We start from the raw sequence: 20304 nt of genomic DNA on the forward strand, positions 1-20304 counted from the left end.
ACTGCAGAATTAAAATCTGCCCAAAGAAATTAGACAAAATAATCCAGAAACCATAATAAATAAATAAAGGACAGTAACAATCAAAATTGATAATAAAAATCCCTAAATTCATACGTATACATACATATATATATGTAATAATAGAAAACACGAGTATCTGAATAGAATCGAAGGGGAAGAGATAATTACCCTTTTACTGTTTTACAACTCTGTATAATACCAAATCGAAAGAGGATAATTGAAGAAGAAGAAGAAGAAGAAGAAGAAGAAGAAGAACGAGTAGTCGAACAAGAAGAGTTTGTAACTGTTAAATTTAGGATTTGAGGAGAACATATTCTTCTTAATTGGAGTTTGAGAAAAAGAGACGCCGAGGGAGAGGAAGACGGACGAGGGAGAGAGGCAATTCAATAAACCCTAATGTGCGTCCTTCTTTTTCTTGGGGTTAAAATTTCAAACACCCGCTTTGAATTTCCAGCTCATGCCCCTAATTTCATCTCTAGGCCCAAACTCTAATCAAAATATATAGTCCGGTCCAACTATTTTTATTAAAATTAAAATAATTAATTATCTTTTCTTTAAATAAATATTTTTTTTAATATTTCTTTATAAAAATTTAAGAAATTCAAAAAATATATAAATATTGTAAATAAATCCACCAATGACTTGTTCAGTTTTATAAATTGCTCAATTTATCAATATATAATATTATAAATCACTACACTAATATAATTAACTTTAATAAATAAATAAAATATATTTTTTAATTATTAACTCATTTCTATGTAAATAATTATTAACTAGTCAAATTAAAAAAAAATCATCTTTAATTTTTATATATATGTCATTTTGGTAACATATTTTGACTATACCGCAACATCAAAAAATAGGGGTTGCGATAGACATGGGTTTAGAAGGCTATTATTACACTTTTGTTTGCAACCCCAGTGTGAATGGTTGCAGAATCTAATCTATGGCGTACTGAGGCATCTCATCCCTTTTGGACATATTACCCATCCCATCGAATACGAGCTGCTGTCTTTTCTCCACCATAGTGTCCTCCATAAGCCGTTGAGTGGCAATCTCGCAAGATCCCTCCCGTTTCGCTGTTAGGAATACATCTCCTGATGATTTTGTCAGCTCCTTGCCCGAAAAAGAAACGGCTCATCCCACATGTACCACTTTACTTCATGTAAAAACTTCTTCCTTTGAGCCACTACAAGAAAAAAGTCCATAGACATTGCTTTTTGACCGATGTCTATGATGTTTCCCAACTGATGTTGATGTCGGCGATGTCTATTCTAGACATCGGTGAATATCCGATGTATATACTCGATTAGACATCGATTTTAGTTAAAAAACAGATGTCTATGTGTTGATTATTTACATAAAATGCTATAAATAAATTATTTAATAACTCAATTACACCTAATTAAACATGTTAAACATATCATGAGCTATGTTTTTTGTACAAAAACATCGATTTTAGTGAAAAACACTAATGTCTATGTGATGATTTTTTACAAAAAATGCTATAACAAAATTTTTTAATAACTAAATTACACCTATTAAAACATATTAAACATATATTGAGCTATGTTTTTTGTCACAAAAACATCGATAATTTTGAGAGAGGTGATGTAAAATGACATATTAAACATCAGTTTCTTTAATGAAAGGTGATGTCTAATTTAGCGTATAGACATCAGTATTTTCTACAATGAAGTGATGTCTATTTAATATTTAGACTTGAACATGTTAGTCTTTAACATCAGTTGTTTATCTGAAACTGATGTACATTATGTTTTTTGACATCAGTTTTGTTTGGTTAAAAGTGATGTTTATAATGTTACTTGACATCAGGTTTATCTTAAACAAAAGTGATTTATATGTTTCATTTAGACCTGAACCTGAATTTCTTTGACATCAGTTTTTTACCTTAAAGTGATGTACATTATCTTTTTTGACATCATCTTTTCTTAATTGAAAGTGATGTGTAAGAAGTTTATAGACCAAATTGTGTAAAGTTTTATATCACTAATTGTATAATTGTTGTCTCAGAACGTCAACCAAAATAGTAAAACATATGATCTGAAATCTAAACTATTATATTCTCGAGAAACCAACTAAAGACATTCAGTCTAATGAAAATTGTAAGATAGTTTTTTCACTATCCTGTTTTGAACACTCTTCAAAATATGAGACACAAATCCTCTCTACACAAGACAACAAGGGCCCATATAAGTTCCCATTATCTAGATATCTCAACAACTGCAGAGGACAAGATGAGCAAGCCGCTTTATCCCAAGCAAGCAAATACGATCCCCCACTTAGTGGACATATGCCATGTGCACGATCAAATCAACCACACGGGTGCTGCATTAACCACCCAAAAAGAAATATGTAAAAGAATTTAACAGTCAACTTTGCTCATAAGAGAAACAACTGAACCAAAAATCACAATTAGATGAGAACGATAATTTACCTGTATCCCCATTCATTGTCATACCACGAAACAAACGTGACAAAGTTATCATTTAGAGCAATTCCTGCTTTGGCATCAAAGATGCTTGACCTAAAAAATTTAAGTTCGACCACAAATAAAGATGGATGCTGCATTTTATATTCATTTCATAGTGAATCAAACAATTTGCTGAGAGCCTTCTTAAATACGAACTAACTTAACGTATTATGATGTTACATGGTTCCAAAGGTGAGCTGTAGTAAGGCAGTTCATAGAGCAATTGAGTAAACAACTTCCCCAGTTTCACAATACAGCCTATGCTTAAAAGGTTTGGTCTCACAAATAAAATATGTAGTGCTGAGCCACAAAAATGAAATAAATGAAAGAAACGACAACCCGCAAGCTCACCTGCTATCACCCATAAAGTCTCATTTTCCGTGCTGATTGAATTAAGTATATATACTGGTGAATCATACCACATGTCCCATAGTTCTTAGAGAGAAATTCAGCCGTTGTGGATTTGTGCCTAGTACAAAGCTCCTGAAATAATCATCAGATATTAATAACATGTAAAGCAAAGACAGGCGCAATAATACAGGCCAAAACGAAGAGTATCAGTACCGCGTTTGTCCAATTGAACCAAAAACTTAACATTTATATACTCTTCAACCAAAGACTGGATGACAGAACTTGCATGATGATAAGTCTGTAGATAAGCATATCAATGCCAATATTTTTTAGGTAAGAAGAGAACACTCTGAATTACAAATTTTATTATTTAATATTGTACACATCTTTCAAAGCACCACAAACCTCATATACACAAAATTAACAAGTATGAGTATCATTTAACATTAATGCTCATATTAATGATTATTAGAAAAAATATGTGGCATTAGACTAGCTATAACAAGGATTTCAAATTATGCAAAAAAATAATATTTGCAAGAGTTTTTCAAAGGAAAATAAAGAAGAAAGTGAACAATTCGGTGTAAGGAGACATTTAATAAGTAATTTACTACTTAAATTATTTAAGAAGGCATGGGCTTCATAACAAGACCTGACTACAAAAGGTTATATACTGGCGATAAAGTTAAATTCCCTAATGAAACGCTAATGTTGCAAATTGCAATTTTAATTTTGCAACTATATTGTACGAAATACAATGATTTAATTTGAAAACATATCAACAGGCTTGAATGTGACCAGACAGATTTGCTTTGGCATGATCAGCTCTGCCTATTGGCAGCTTCACCATATTTTCAAAAGAAAATAAAAGACAAAAGAGGTCATTACGTACCTCTATGAGGCACTTCCACTCGTCAAGTTTACTGAGATTAAGAGCATATAGACCGTCAAGTGTTATTTGACGATCCCTAACTTTCATCATACCTCCGTATACGTATAGGGTATCTCTTCCCACAACTATACAAGAATTAATACGTCCACAGGGTCAAAGCAATAAAATAATAACACAAGTTAAAATATAAATAGAGAAATGGCACCACCATGCATACAAGGAGAGATACAAGTCTTTTCTAGCTGCATTGACCAAGGATATTTTGAGTATATCTCGAAGGTATGATAACTCAGTTGAAGTAAGTAAAATAAAATTCAAAGCCTGCAATATAAATTAAAAATGCTAAACTGTGTCACTAAGACATTAACCCCGAAACCTTCTATTGTACACCATTACATTTGTTTATATTTGGGTAGATGGGAGGTAACTTCACACGAAATATTATCAAAGTACTGTGGTGTTTGGTTTTCCTCATTGTTACCATAACTTTATTTTTTTTTAAAACCATACACACCATAGCTAATGAAACTAAAGCACTGGACTAAAAAGTTATAACATAGAAATGTATATATTACACCGAATAACTATGACAATTTATAGATTTTTCATTTTGTAACTTGAACCATTATAGATGCAAAATCCAGGTCAGATTCACCCTGAGTATTGTGGACAGTTCACGGTAAACTCTTTCAGCATCCAGAAGTACACAAAGTCGTCATATTATCAAAGCACCGCGTCTAGAAATAAAATAAAAAAAATCACTGATCCAAAAATAGTGGAGCTTACACAAAGGATATCAGCTACTTGGGTACTAACTAGGAGAATGGGGAGGGAACTCACTTTTCTAGCAAAGAATTGTCAATATGAAAATTCTAGACTAAAAATACAGCAAGCTGTCGAAAACGCTTTGGCTACTTGGGTACTAACTAGGAGAATGGGGAGAGAACTCACTTTTCTAGCAAAGAATTGTCAATACGAAAATTATGGACTAAAAATACAGCAAGCTGCCGAAAACGCTTTGGTTCTCTCGCTATCACTGCATGCAGCTCAAGTACCTGGAGCACAACCTGAGGAAAGATACCAAAATATATCCATAGGAATTTAAAAAGGAGCAGTTTGCTTCATCATTCAGTTATAAACCAAATAACAATTTAGAACCTCATATTTACATGCATGAGATAGATCCCAAACATTTAATATTTTGACTTCAACATTCAAACTTATATAAAATTCAATATTTGAATAATTTGAACCCTAACTGGGATTATAACCATGTTTACTCTACATCATAAGAATTTTTTATTTAGGGATTGGGCACCTCATTCTAGTTCACACAATATCTTGTCCAGTGTCATTTAAAATCTGTTTTCTTTTAATCACAATACCGACTGACTAATGAAAGAATTACAATTAAAATGGTTTCACCAAGACTCAACAGGAGGAATGTATTGATCTTATTATTATCAAACCGGAGTACAAACACTTATATCTACTGGAAACAAAACAGAAACAAAGTAATCCTACAAACCAGGAGCACTCCTACACTAACTCAACTACTGCAGCTATATTGCCAAGACTTATTCAAACTCCTAAAATAACTCAAGAAAGTTTGCTACACTTCCAAACCAAGTCAAACAACAACATTCAGACATAAACAAATTAATATTATTCCAACGTTCAGATAATTATTTACCTTAGCAAGGGGAGCAAGGCAATTTGTGGTGCAACTAACATTGGAAACAATATGGAGGTCATATTTGTATTCCTTCTCATTGACACCAACAACAAACATAGGAGCATCTTTGCTAGGGGCATATATTATGACCTTCTTTGCACCTCCCTGAGAAATAAGATAGAAGTCCAATCAATATACCTTTCGTGAAATTACTTCACCAAAATACAAGATTAAATTTAATAGGCAAATATTAGTACCTAATAAACTATTCCCCGATACAAAACACTTTCCCCACAGAAAATACTCATGTCAATACATAAAAACATACCTGAAAAGAACTGACATGTACGGCTAACAACAATATTGTGAGCATTATATCATTTAACCCATACCTTGAACCAAAGACAACAACAGGTTTCTCACCAAATGAAAGGGTCTTCTCATCCTTAACTTTGAGTTCATGATGCTTCCAGGAACCATGGACACTGTCATACTTGAACATATATGTCTACGACAAACAATAAACAACAAACAATAATCAGTTTCACTTTCGCAAAAGCAAACAAGGAAGATCAATCTTAGTTGTTAAATTCAAAACTAACACCAACTTGTAAGCATACACAGTCAATTTCAAATTGACTGAGATTTGACCAGAACACAATCGTTAAAATATATATCTATTATAATCATTCAATCTTGCATTCAAGTTCTGATCCAGCCTTATAACAACGATAACTGTCTATAAATAACTTACAAGTTAAAGACAATTTCAACAGTTAGAGTAAACTTGTGTTCAAAGATTTTCAAGTGACAAGGCAATTTATTAGTTTCTAGTAAAGTTCCATTATGCAGTTTTACAAGTAAAAATATAAATCATCCACTCTAGAACATATAGAAACTTAAAATAAATCTATAGTAACACTGTCATGATCCTCTTGTACCCGGGCAGAGTGCGCATACAAACAACTTAGTTTCGATAACTTGTCTATAAAATAAAGGAGATAAATCTATAACAAGCACCAAACACCAAATCAAAACATTTAAAACCTAATCATATATGTAATAAAATAATATATTAGCATTTATAACGAGCAAAATTAGACAAATAACACTAAATCAAATCACAAATAACAACTAAAGCAAAAAAATGAGGATTAAAGTTAAAATATACCATGTAATCAGTAGAGATGAAAGGATCGTTAACTTTACACAATTTACAAAAATAAAAAAACAAACAAAAATACAAATGAACAAACAAAAACACCAAAATTACCTAAAGTTTTAAATTTTTTTCTCAGATTAGGTCATGTATACAACAAGAAGAAAAGTATTAGCAATAAGTTTAGATACTAAATTAATAAAAAAATAAGGGTTTCGAATTAGAAAAAACCACAATTAACAAAATTAGAGTTTTAAATTCAAAACTCCTCAACTTACTGGTCTTCATGCAGAGAAGACCAGTTCGATTCAAGTAGATACAATTCTTACCGAAGTAGAGAGGTTAACTGAAAGAGGCTTAACGGAGAGATTGAGAGCAGAGAGAGGTTCAGAGAGAGAGAGAGGTTCCAGTTCGAGAGGGAGAGAGTTTCGAGAGAGAGAGGTTCGAGAGATTGTGATGGTGAGATGATGGCCGGAGTTCAGAGAGATTGTGAGGGGAGAGAGGTTCGATCGAGAGAGAGAGAGAGGTTCGAGACAGAGAGAGGTTTGATTTTGTGTCTGAAGATTGATTTGGGGGAACTCAAATTTGGTAAGGGGGGAGAATTTTGGGATTGGGGGGAATTTAGAATTAAAACTAAATGAAAATTTGACTAAGGGGGGAAAGAAAAGGTGGGCGCAATTTATTTTTTTTGGTGAATTTTAGACATCGGTATAATTATAACCGATGTCTACAAAGAACAAAGACATCACAAAAACACGGGGTAATGTCAATACTTCTTTTAACATCAGTGGCAAAGTTAACCGATGTCTAATGTGTGATGTCTATTGACATTATTCTTGTAGTGAGCGTAAGTCAAATCTGGAGGCATAACGTTACTCACAAGGTAGTTCATAATATCGGCGAACCACGGTTCTTCTACTTGCACTCCAAATAATTGTTCATCAGGAAAAGATTCATTAATCAAAGACTTCTCTTGTGAAGCTGCATTTGGATCCTCTAAATGCGAGAGATGATGGCGACTTGATTTTCAGTCCCTAATCTGTCCTTGATCTCTAATTCAAACTCATGAAGTAAAAATGCATACCTCAATTATTCAGGTAAAGGTTTAAGCTCAAGAGTAGGAGCTTCCTCAATCAATGGCTTGAGGCGCTTTGGAGAACTTTTCAGCTCCTCCAACCCAAGAGATTCAAAAGGCATATCCATCTTTCGCTTCGAGGGAGAAGCATTCAAATATTGCAAATGCTCATCACCTTCGTCATCTTCACTATCAGAATTCCCCAATAAGGCCTTTTCTAAGGCATCTGACCTTAGCAAACAATCAAGTTCTGTAGTAACCACAGAATCGACCATCTCCATCTTGAAACACTCCTCATTTTTCCGTAGGGAATTTCATGGCATTGAACACATTAGAAGTTACATCCTGATCCAACACTCGCATGGTGAGCTCACCCTTGTACACATCTATCAAGGTTCAGCCGCCAAGAAAGGTCTTCCCAAGATTATGGGAATCTTCTTATCCACCTCGAAATCAAGAATTACAAAATCAGCAGGAAAGATGAGTTTATCCACCTTGAGCAAGACATCCTCAAAAATACCTCGTGGAAATGTAATAGAACGGTCGGCCAACTGCAAAGTCATATAAGTAGGCTTTGGATCAGGTAAGTCCAAGTTCTTGAAGATTGACAAGGGAATCAGATTGATGCTAGCTCCCAAGTCACATAGACATTTGTCTAACGACACTTTTCCAATGGTGCAAGGAATAGTGAAGCTTCTAGGATCTTTAAGCTTTAGAGGAAACTTCTGTTGCAACACAGCACTGCATTCCACCGTGAGAGTAATGGTCTCAAAGTTATCAAGCTTCACTTTCCTAGAGAGAATACCTTTCATGAACTTCAAGTAACTAAGCATTTGTTCAAGAGCTTCATCGAAAGGTATGTTGATTTAAAGTTTCTTGAACACCTTTAGAAACTTCTCAACCTGCTTATCTATCTTTTCCTTCTACAGCCTCTTAGGAACGGAAGGTGGAGGATATATCTGTTTCTCCCCTGTATTACCCTCAGGAGGAGTGTGCTCAACAATAGTCTTCCTTGGTTCCACTTCTGCTTCCTTCTACACTTAGTCTTCAGCCACATCTTATTTTCTAGAGTTTTAGGTTTTTCAGGATTTACAACCTTTCCGAAACTCAATGTAATTTCCTTAACATGCTCCTTAGCTTCCTTTTTGCCTGACACTTCAGTATCGCTAGGATGTGTGCCAGGTTGATGATTTAGTAATGCATTAGCAATCTGCCCAATCGGATTCACCAAGGTCTTAACAGAAACAGCTTGGCTCTTGCACATAAGCCTCAACTCCTCCAAATCAGATTTTTCATTAACTTGAGGTAACTGCTGAAGTTGAAGTTGTTGCCTAGGGGCATATTGTGGTTATTGGAAACCAGGAGGGTTATACTGCTTTTCTGTGTATGGATGATAAGGTTGTTGCACCGCATTCTGATTGTTGCTCCAGCTGAAGTTAGGATGATTATAGTTGTTCGGATGATAGGTGGCTGGAGCTTGCTGTTGTGATCTCTGAAAGTTGTTCACAAATTGAGCTGATTCGCTAGAAATAGCACACTGCTCAGTTTCATGTGCCCCCGCACAAAGCTCACTAACACTAGTGATTTGATTAACTCCATAATTAGCCAAATAGTCCACCTTCATCGTCAAAGCTTAAGATCGAGCAGCTATAGCAGTAGCTGTATCCACTTCCAGAATTCCTGCTACCTTGCCTTGTAACATTTTTTGCGTTAGATTCTGGTATTTATTAGCTTCCATTAGCTCAATCAACTCATAAGCTTCATTATAACTTTTTTCCCATAAGGCTCCACCAGACGCTCCAAACTGTGCGCCTAAACCATTATAGAAATAGTTTATAATCATCCAATCAGGCATGCCATGGTGTGGGAACTTCCTTAGCATCTCCTTAAGTGATCCCAAGCCTTACACAGAGATTCTCCAGATTGTTGTACAAACTGAGTGATTGCATTCCTGATTGTAGCATTATTTGCCATAAGAAAGATTTTAGTGAGAAACTTTTGAGAAAGATCCTCCCATTTGGTGATAGACCCTAGTGGTAGAGAATATAATCAGCACTTTGTTTTATCCCTCAGAGAGAATGGGAAGAGTTGAAGCTTGATAGCATCTTCAGTCACCCCATTGAACTTGAAAGTGTCACAAATCTCGATGAAATCCATGACGTGCATGTTGGGGTCTTCTATCGGAGAACCCCCAAACTGAACTGAATTTTGTATCATCTGAATCGTGCTTGACTTGATCTCAAAGGAGTTAGCCGAGATGGCTGGCCTAATAATGCTTGACTAAATATCATTGATCTTAGGCTGAGAATAGTCCATCAAAGCCTTCGGAATTTCTGCTTGATCTCCCATCACTACTAAAGTTGCTTCCTCAACCTTCTCTTCTTCATCTAGTTTCTCTTCGTCCTCGACTTTCTCTTCTTCCTCAAAAACTTGCCGATGAACCACTACAACTTCTTCCTCGGATTGATCCCGAGTTCTCTTACGAGACCGTGAACGCGTATGTATACACGCTCGCTAGAGTACCTGAAACACAACAAGAAAAAGAGTAGGTAAGTAACAATGTCCGAGCCAATAAACTTTAACGATCACTGATGACCAACACATAAACTAAAATTTAACACCGAGTCCCCGACAGCGGCACCAAAAACTTGTTAGGGCTAAAACACACGCTAATAATTCACGCAAGTATACGCGTTCGCAAGTCATATAGAATTTTTTCTAGTTCATTCTCACAGAGACTGGTTTAGGTTAACTTTATGATTGATGCACTTATGCAACAATGATATGGCTATTATTCAATGCAAAGATGAATAACAAGTTGGATTGATTATAACTAAGATTAACTATTGAGAGTGTATATTAAATAACATTCACTAAGAGATTAAAGAGAGTTGAATACTATATGACACAAACATGGGATTCTAACTTCATTAAATACTTCATTGAATAGGCTTATTGTTCTTAACCTTAGTATATAATGGTGATGACACTAATCAAATAACACGAAACTTATAAACGCCAACTTTCGTTGCAAGAATAACATACTACCAGACATCCACAAAAGAGATAGAAGCTGAATAGACACCAATTATATTGAGACCCTATATGTCTATAGAATTTGACAACATAATGGCTTAATGCACAAGTTATCTATCGGTATTACTTAGGGGAAGTAAGATGGTTAAAATTACCTACGAGTCATGCATAAAAAATACATGAACCTATGCTAGCATGGCAAGTTCTAAATCCTTAAATTTACTGTCGATTAATTAAAGATTAACATGTTATCTTATAAGTTTGTGACGTGCATAAGACGAATAAGCACAACCAATACTAGGTTATCATACAATCACCACACACTAAGGCATTTAAACAAATTAACTAAAGAAATCCATAAATAAATCTGCTACAAACCCACGATAATGATTAGCCTATAATCGGACTCATCATTAACGTGGGTTCCGATGAAAGCATGAGATAATAAACATAGTCTTTATACTGAATAAATAATAAACCAAGTACGAAACAAGAGTATAGGTTCACGAATAAGAAAACTAGCATCCAAAGTTACAACTGATAACAAAGAATCACAAGTATAAACTAGATCGTCTTCGCTTTGGTTGAATTGTGCTATATGGTCTTCTTACGCCTTCTCCTTGATCTTTGGTATGTCTTGTTATTAAAAAATGACCTTTATTTATGTATATATAGTAGCCCATGTATAGTAGAAGTCCAACAAACCAAAAGTCCACAAGAATCAGGATTTTATTTCCCCGACCTTTCACGGCCACGCACTTAACCAGCGCGGGCGCACTGAGTTTCTGCTTCTTAAGCGCGGTCGCGCGCTATCAAAGCGCGGGCACGCTGTCCTTCTCGAAAAACTTTTGCTTTCTTCTTTTATTGCTTCATTGAGTTGGTCTTTTCACAAGCCTTTATTCTAGACACCATCGTAACACCATATTGGCATCAAATCAATTCCAATTCACTTGTATTCCTGATAAATTCCTGAAATGCAAAAAAACTACAAAACACGTTAAAAATACCAATAACTTGAGTACAAAAATACCAATTCAAAGCTTTATGGAGCATTATAAAGTGTCATAAATGCCACTCAACACTCGCCTCCTTAAAATTTTAGCTTCCTTTTTTTCTTCAGCCATAGTAAGTCTCTTCTTCACCTTCAATCACACACACACTCCCACTCATAGCTCTGTATAATTTGTTTTCAATTCCATGAGTCAATTGAGCCTGGAAACTCTAGCCAATCGACAATCTCCACTCATAACTCTATTTTCGATGTTTAGTATTTGGTTTTGAAATTTGATTAGTTATGTTTTGAAGTCTTTATTAGTTAAATACTAATGACACCGACATTTTATATATAATGATAGTGGTGAGAGATGTGATGGATTATTAGTAGATGTTTGTTTGCTTAGATATTGAACAAGCAAGCTATTGACGCATCTGTGAGTGTACGTAAGGCCAATTCCGGACTTAAGAACAGGAGATATTGTGGAAATCAAATTGGTAATATGTTATTAAATTGATTTTAGAGTTTTTTCTCTTCCTGTATTTTGCTTTATGTGTCGGAAGTTTGTGACATTGTGTTTGGATTATTGGAAGTTCTGGAAAATAAAAGGAGGTTGTCTATTGATAAAGGAATTGTGATCTCGAAGCAAAATGCTGGTGTTCACACGACAATTAAGGTTCAATGAATTATTACAGGGATTGGAGTGGAAATTGTGTTCCCCATGTAAGTTCTACTTTTTTCCCTTTATTGTTGTTTACTAATAGTCTAATACCTGTATTCGTATTATGGTTAGCAGTGAACTTGTTCATAGACTAACGATCCAGGTTTCGACTTAGGTCATAAATTAATGGTCCCATTTATATGATCAGAGTCTATGATTTCCGTTTACTGGTAGACTGTTAGTTTATTCAAATTAAGGTTTCTTGAGCGTTCTGGTCTATTACACTTCATCCTTCTGTTTATTAGAATACTATATATTTAATAGAAATAAAGTGGCAGATTAGTTAGTAGTTTCTGGAGCTGGTTACATTAATCATAGGGTGTCATTGTAATAGTTTGTAGCCCTTGATTGCTTTCATAATTTTATTGGTTTGTCGAGAAATGTACATATCCCTAACCAATCAACTTCGCTAGTTTGGTAGTAGTTGAAAGTCCTTATTGATTTTATGATTAAAGACAATAACTTTAAAAGATATGTAATACCTTCATGCGAGTGTTTGTTGATATGTTATCCTTAATTCTACTTTAAGTTCCGGAGGGAATTTATTCAAATTTTGTTTTCATAATTTGATAAAGGACTATGATGTTGCGTAATTGAGCTTTCATTTTACATGGTCAAACCAACTTGGATAGATTTAGTTAAGTCTGGATCTGTTGTTCCATTACTTTAATTCACGATGCATTCAATTTGGGCTTCTCACAATCAATTTTATATAAAATGGTTAGATTTTTTTATATAAAATAGAATTTTATAGGTGTGTGATACTTTTCATAAAAAATAAGTGTATAACCTGATTCTATTTACACATACAGAATTCAAATATGGATACTAATTAGTTTATTTATTCTTTTCCTAATATTATTACATATATTCCCCGAATATGAAAGAGAATAATGTAGTGAAGCATAGGAAAGTTAGAAGGGCTAGGTTGTACTACTTGAGAGACAAGCTTCCAAGACTGTCTACTTTGAAGTGATAGTTTCATCAGCTTGGGCTGACTAGCATTTTAGTGTATTTATATATTATACAAGACATCTTTTAGATAAATATCGCTCGCTAATTTGAATATTAAAATAAACAAGAAACTTGTGAAACATAAATAGAAGTACTAATAGAGTTGCAATTTCACCTCTGAGTACTCCTTCTTATAACAAGTATCTAACTATAAAGTACAATGTTGATATAAACCACTGTGAAACTAATGAGAATGCGAATGCAACATCTGATTTTTACAGCTTATTTTATTAATCTTCATCAGGTTGTTCATCAAACTAATGAAGAACTTCGCACTATAAAGGCTATTCGAGTAGAAGGATTTGGTGTGGGTGCAATTCTCCTAATTGCAAGGAGGTATATATTTGATACAAAACATAATATTTTAGATGATAATTATGCTAATCGAGTCGAAAAGGAGAACCCTAGGGTTGCTTATTTGTGTTAGCTCTTTTTTTTATTCTTCATTCTTGAATTTATTATATTTTTTTTATTTTATGATGTTTGATGTATGTTTGTGCTTGATTTCGTGATTTTGTCTTCTTTTTTGTCTCTGTATTATTTCAAATTTGTAAACTTGTTAAGGTTTGGACCAGGGTGTGAAATGCCTGTGTTTGGAACTTGGAAAAATGTATAGCTTGAGTAATTAGGTGTAAGAAGAGTATACTGGATTTTAATTGGGACTTGGTGGATTTATAGTCATTTTGTGAGACTTTCTATTGATGAGATTAGTAAAGGTAGGACTTAGGCACCCTCAACTTTATAAGGATGTTCACCCTTAATTGTGCAATTTTATACTCGTATTAGATGCTAGACACTATTCTCATTTTACATTTTAAGCATTTTTATGTGCCATGATTTCCCAATAGTCATTGACATAATTTTTCAGTGTAATATGGTTAACAATTCATGGCAAATGCACAGAGCTATATGCTGTAAGGATGACTTACTACTGTCTCACAATCTATTCATTGGTCAGTAAAAAAACTATGCCAAAGTTATGCACGAAAGGCGACAGAAAGGGCATGATTGGCCTCTGACTTTCCTTGGATCTCAAATTTGGTATTTCTATAAAATTTTAGGTGTTCGGATGATTTAAGCCGAAATTATAATGTGAACTTATATTACACTGGTTTATGGAGGATAAATACCTTATTGTCAGCATAGTTTCTTGGTTCTGCGGTATTTTTCTTTTTGTTATGATTATGGTGACTAAATATCTTTTAATTTCTCGGTCAGACACACTTCGTGTTCATCTGAGATGGGCCTTATTTTGTTAATGGCTTCTAGATCTACTTGTAGTACTAGTCTCTCGCTCTCTGCAGTCGAGAGATAAATCTATTTAGCAGCTTTGCTTTGACATTTTGGAAAGTTTGTTCATATTATTTTGGTTTCACTATATTATGAGTGTCCATTTGGTGTGTTAGTATAACATGCTGTATTAAAAAAAATGGAATAGAGGTGGACTGGCCGAGTATGCAGTGATTAGAGAAGACATGATGGTTAGAAAGCCATATGAAGTCTCAGTTATGGAATATGCAGGCTTAGGCACTCTTGCTCTTACAGCTTACCAATGCCTCATCACAGCAGGCGTCAAGCTCGACAAAACTGGACCACTGATGAATGTTCTTGTCACAGCAGCTTCAGGCGGTGTTGGACACTATACTTTCCAGCTAGCAAGGTTAGGAAAAACCCATGTCATAGCCACTTGTGTCGCTCACAATTCTTCTTTCGTAAGGAATCTATGGGCTGATGAAATTCTCGACTATAAAACTCCAGAAGGAAAAGCTTTGATCAGTCCATCAGGGAGAAAGTACGATGATGTGGTCCAAGTATGACCAAATGTGTGTTATTGAGTTTGTATTAGACAGTATGCTGCCCAGCTAGCAAAGTTAGGAAACACCCATGTTACAGCCATATAAAAGAAGTTTGTATTATGTTGAATTTAAACATTATTTGAGTTTTTAATTAAATGTATTTAAGTTTTTAGTGTTCCAAGTGTGACCGATTGATATATTTATGTTAGTAAAAATTGGAAAAAGTGTTACAATAAATACTAGAGTTTTAAAAAAGAATGTTACATAAGATATAAAAACGTTACTGGAAGATTGAATTGAGTGTTACAATAGTAAATATTGTGTTACGAAAGAGTCTATTCCAACATATTTTTGGTGTTACTAAAGGGTAAGGTGTATTGTAACAGAACTGTGGTTACAGCTTTAACTTGTTGCCAAAGACATAGAAATGTAACTATAGGTACTGTATTGTAACAAGTTGAGTCGTGTTACCAAAATTTCAAAAAGTGTAACCGTAGACACCTATTGTAGCAGGGGCAAATCCAACACCCCCAAATTTTCAAAAAATATAACCATAGCCCAATTTTTTGCTTTAGGTAACACTTTTTGGCCATTTTAACACTTTTTTTGGTGTTGCTACAGGTCAAATATGGTGTAGTGAAGGAAAGGTCTCCTTGGACATCTCCAATATATATACAAAACATTGTGCAAGGGTGAGCAATCAATTGCTCAGCAATACCATTATATGAATAACAAGTAAACAGTTATAGGAACAGAAATCATAACTTATTACAAAACATGTAACAAATGTATAAACTTGATATTAAAAACTAGCATGCTCTGTACAACAGTCACATCAGCTGTGTGCTGTGTGTAAATACCAGAGTCCAAATTTTAGCATGTTATTCACATTTATAATTAAACAGTACAAATCACTATTTTCGTCATGAGAATCACAAAACCAAATAATATACGTAATGGATTCGAACCTGCAGTCTTCAGGTTTTCATCATAACAGACAAATATGTTGCATAAAATATTTATAATTATACAATTATATACATTCGACTAGTAATCCTGATAATCACAAGATATGTTCCCGTATTTTCGAATTTAATTTCTCGAAAATTGGACAGTGTCTCATTTGTTTATCGGTCTACCCGTCGAAACATACTCGACGTCACAATTCCCAACAACAACGCAACAATCACAATCAGCTCAAATTCATAACGCAATCACTGATACAATTTTAAAATATAAATATATACTTTTTTCTTCAAAAACAATTTTACAAACTAAATTAATATATATTTTTTTTATAAATTTAGGACTGAGAATAGTTCATCACGGTCCACCGTCCGCTCTCCAAGGCTCATCGCCGGCGACCGCAAAAATTCGTGGGTGCTCGTATAAGTCGGGATTCTATCACAAACCTTCACCGATTAAAATAATTTTGAATAGTTAAAATCAAAATTCGAGAAGCATAGAAATTTATTTGGTTTTTATTTTCAAAAATCAAATAGGGATTCAAGTACTATACAGAACCCCAACCAAGGCAATAGTAGCAACACCCGCGACACACTCACACGCCACCTCGCCGGAAAAAGAATGAGGTGGTGGCTGGAAAAATAATAGAGACAACAACAAGGCAAAGCAGCACACAGGCTTAACTGTTATACACACACAAGTATATATACCTACGTATATACATACACAAATGAATAGGATACCAAGTCCGGGCTACCATCGAGCAGCAAGCCCGAAAAAACCAACATAGGCGACGGTAAGGGGAAGAAAGAGCAGGGAAAGATAATGAGATCGAGAGATTAAAGGAATAAAGAGAGAGAGGAGAATTGAGAAAGAGAGATTGATCGAGGGATGAAGTAAGAAGAGATTATTGTTGCACAATGGGGGTAGAAAGAATAACAGGGCACACACTTTGTTTTACAGCCGCATGTCTATTAATTGACACGTGACCTAATACTAAAAATCTGATTCTGACAGCGCTATGTAATTTAACAATACACTTTGCGGGTGTAAACACATTAGAATAAATCCAAAATAGTTTTAAAATAAATAAAAATTAATAAAATAAAATTTTCAAATTTTTTGGAGGATTTCAAAATCGCGCAATAGACCCACATTTTTCCGATTTAACGAACAAACGTGCGGGTGAATAAAATCTGAATGAATTTCGAAATAATTTTAAAAATCTCGAAATATTCCAAAATTAATGAAATATGATCTTCATAATTTTTGTAGCATTCTTGAATTAAATATTGAATTTACACATAAATACAAATCAGAAAATCATTGAGGATTAAATAATCGATGAAATATTGATTTCTGAATTTTATAAATTCTCAAAAATAATTAATAAAATTATAAAGTAATAAAATAATTTTATAGATAATCTCAACATTTATAGAAATAAAGTGTCCATAAAATTACTTTTAAAAGTAAAAAAATAAATTAATACGACTTGACAATTAATCACATTTGTATCTCTTTAATCAGATGAATAAACTCCTTATTTGTAGCTTGACAACAGATGACAAATACTGATAAGCAAGCAAATAATGATTGTTTTGTGGATAAACTCTCGTATCAATGAGATAAATTATGATAATAAATTTTGGTAACCATCAAATATATTTAACATAATCTCTTATCTTCTCATACAATAAATAAAAAAGAATTAAATAAAAAAAGAGAGAGTTGGAGATAGAGAAAGTGATGATTTTCATATATTGGCGTGTCACCATATTTTCTCATACAATGTCCATTTATAGCCTTTTACATGGCCTAAGTTAGAAAAGTTAGAAAACAAACCGTCTAGAATTGAAAAGAGCAAGAAAAACAAAGGTCTTCAAGTTTAACATTGGACATTTTATTATTTATAAAATTTAAATGATATTTTTAATCACCATTTATTCTCAATAGGGTGAAAATAAATTAATTTATAAATTAAGAATACTATGAATTGTGTATCCCGTCATAGTTCGTCATAGTTCTTGTTATTTCATGAATAAGTGAGAATAAAAAAATCTAGTTATTATAAATTGGGGGAATGCTGTATTATATAAATTTTGGTATATTTTTTATTTAAATACTAAAAATAAAAGTATCTTATATAATTATTCTATAAATATTATATTATTTTTAATAATTTCTATATATGTTTACTTTAATGATATAACAATAATTAAAAATAATAATATCATTTTGCAAATATTTTTTATTTTGTAGCAATTTAGGTATACATGTTTTGTTTTAATATTTAAAAAATTGAGTAGAGTCCAGTGTATTTTGTACACATTATATTTTACCAAGAAGTAGAAAGGCCTGAATATTTTTCACAAAACCTTATAAGGTCTGGTAACAAAATCTTATATATGTATAAAAAAAGTTGGCTTGCAGCTGCTTAAACACGTTAGAATCATGACAAATACCCAAGCTTCCAACCAAGCACCCTTGAAATATAAAACAAGAAGACAAGACCCTCATTTACTCTCTATATCTACCTCCATCTCTAAATCTATATGCACTCACGTTTTTGTTGGAATTATAATCTAAACTTGTGTTATTTATTTTCCTATATTATGTGTTCAAATAAGTTTTTGTGATGAATTAGTCATGATCAGCAAAACTAGGTCTTAGTTATTTGTAGGTAGATATGTAGTTTTAGAGTAAGAATAGGATGTTCCTATTTTGTCTCAACCACATTTATCTTAGGAAGTATTTTAAGTAGTCTCATCTCTTTCTTATTTCTATATATATGGCTTGTAAAGACTGCTTTGTAGTACTCTGAAGTTTAAATAACAAAAACTTCAGCTTGTCTCAAACTTGTGTGTGTTATTACTGTGATAGAGTTTATACGTGTGGGTTGCTTCTACTCTCTACATTTTGGTATCTCAGCTACAGAACACCATTATGTTTATGTCTAAAGCAACGTCAATGGATGTGAACAAACTAGAAGGGGGATCAGTAGGGTTGAGTTACCCAACGCTGACAAGGGAAAATTATACCGCTTGGTCTATAAAGATGAGGGTCTTTATACAAGCGTAGGAAGTGGGGGATGCAATTGAGCCCAGTAACTCAAAGACTCCAGTTGATGTGAAAGTAGACAAGATCGCGTTGGCCATGATCTATCAGGAAATATCTGAGGATGTTCTGTTGTCTTTAGCAGTAAAAAGGACTGTAAAATATGCTTGGGATGCTATTAAAACCCTGTGTCAAGGCGCTGAGAGGGTTAAGTCTGCACGAATTCAAACCTTAAAGGCGGAGTTTGAAGCATCGGTAATGAACGATACCGATCAGTTGGATGATTTTATGATAAAAATAGTGGGTTGGTATCAAACATTCGAGCACTCAGATGAAGAAATTGTTATGTGCAGTCTTGTCGAAATTTTTACAGATTGCTTCAACGATTGAGCAATTCGGAAACCTTGGGACGATGTCAGTACAAGAGACTATTGGGTCACTTAAGGCTCATAAGAAAGGAAAAAAGGTCAATCAGGTCATAAGGGAGATTCGTTGATGCTGACAGAGGATGAATGGGCGAGAAGAGAGAATATTGAAGGAAAACTCCTATTTATAGAGGAGGAATGGAAAAAATTGTTTGGCTAAAGGACAAGGAAATTGTGATGGATCTACAAACTCAAAGGCGCGTTGGGGACGAGACAAAAGCCGTGTATGATGTTACAATTGTCAGAACTATGGTCACTATGCAGGAGAGTGCAAAAATCCCAGGAAGGAAATGAAGAAAAAAATAGAGGTGTACTATCACAAGCTGAATTTGGTGGAGATGAGCCATCCTTACTATTGTCTGAGTGTGAACAGAAAGGGAAGAATGGACTGATACTGTTGAATGAAAGGGTTGTTATTCCAGGATTAAAACAACACGGGACCAATAAGGATAGCACTAACATATAGTACCTCGACAATTGGGCGAGCAACCATATGATAGGACAACAGAAGAAATTTAGTGACATGGATGAAAATGTAACCAGCGAGGTACGTTTTGGTGATAATATACAGTTCAAATTAAGGGGAGAGGATCTGTCAAACTAAACTACAAGAACGGTGAAACTC

The 20304-nt window shown here is 33.9% G+C and overlaps 1 protein-coding gene and 1 non-coding gene across 2 annotated transcripts; one reads left to right on the plus strand and one right to left on the minus strand.

Moving 5' to 3' along the window:
- Positions 1-2327: 2327 nt before the first annotated feature.
- Positions 2328-5938, minus strand: LOC141690942 (glyceraldehyde-3-phosphate dehydrogenase, cytosolic-like). Its single transcript, XM_074495696.1, has 6 exons — positions 5765-5938; positions 5455-5601; positions 4738-4828; positions 3762-3886; positions 2483-2610; positions 2328-2373 (listed from the first exon to the last, which is right to left on the minus strand). Exons 1-6 carry the CDS (start codon positions 5936-5938, stop codon positions 2328-2330), a joined length of 711 nt encoding a protein of 236 aa, XP_074351797.1.
- A 3585-nt stretch (positions 5939-9523) lies between these two features.
- On the plus strand, positions 9524-9629 carry LOC141694780 (small nucleolar RNA R71). Its single transcript, XR_012564063.1, has one exon. It is a non-coding gene; the product is annotated as a small nucleolar RNA R71 (small nucleolar RNA).
- The last annotated feature ends 10675 nt before the right edge of the window (positions 9630-20304 follow it).

The sequence above is a fragment of the Apium graveolens genome, chromosome 10 (genome assembly GCF_009905375.1).
Source record: "Apium graveolens cultivar Ventura chromosome 10, ASM990537v1, whole genome shotgun sequence".
Taxonomy (NCBI): Eukaryota; Viridiplantae; Streptophyta; class Magnoliopsida; order Apiales; family Apiaceae; genus Apium; species Apium graveolens.

Coding starts and splice junctions, on each gene's coding strand:
- LOC141690942 (XM_074495696.1), bottom strand. CDS start 5,938: ATGTTCAAGTATGACAGTGTCCATGGTTCCTGGAAGCATCATGAACTC. Junction 4,829..5,454: donor GCCTTGCTCCCCTTGCTAAG/GTAAATAATTAT, acceptor ATCTTTCCTCAG/GTTGTGCTCCAGGTACTTGA. Junction 2,374..2,482: donor GACAATGAATGGGGATACAG/GTAAATTATCGT, acceptor TGGTTAATGCAG/CACCCGTGTGGTTGATTTGA.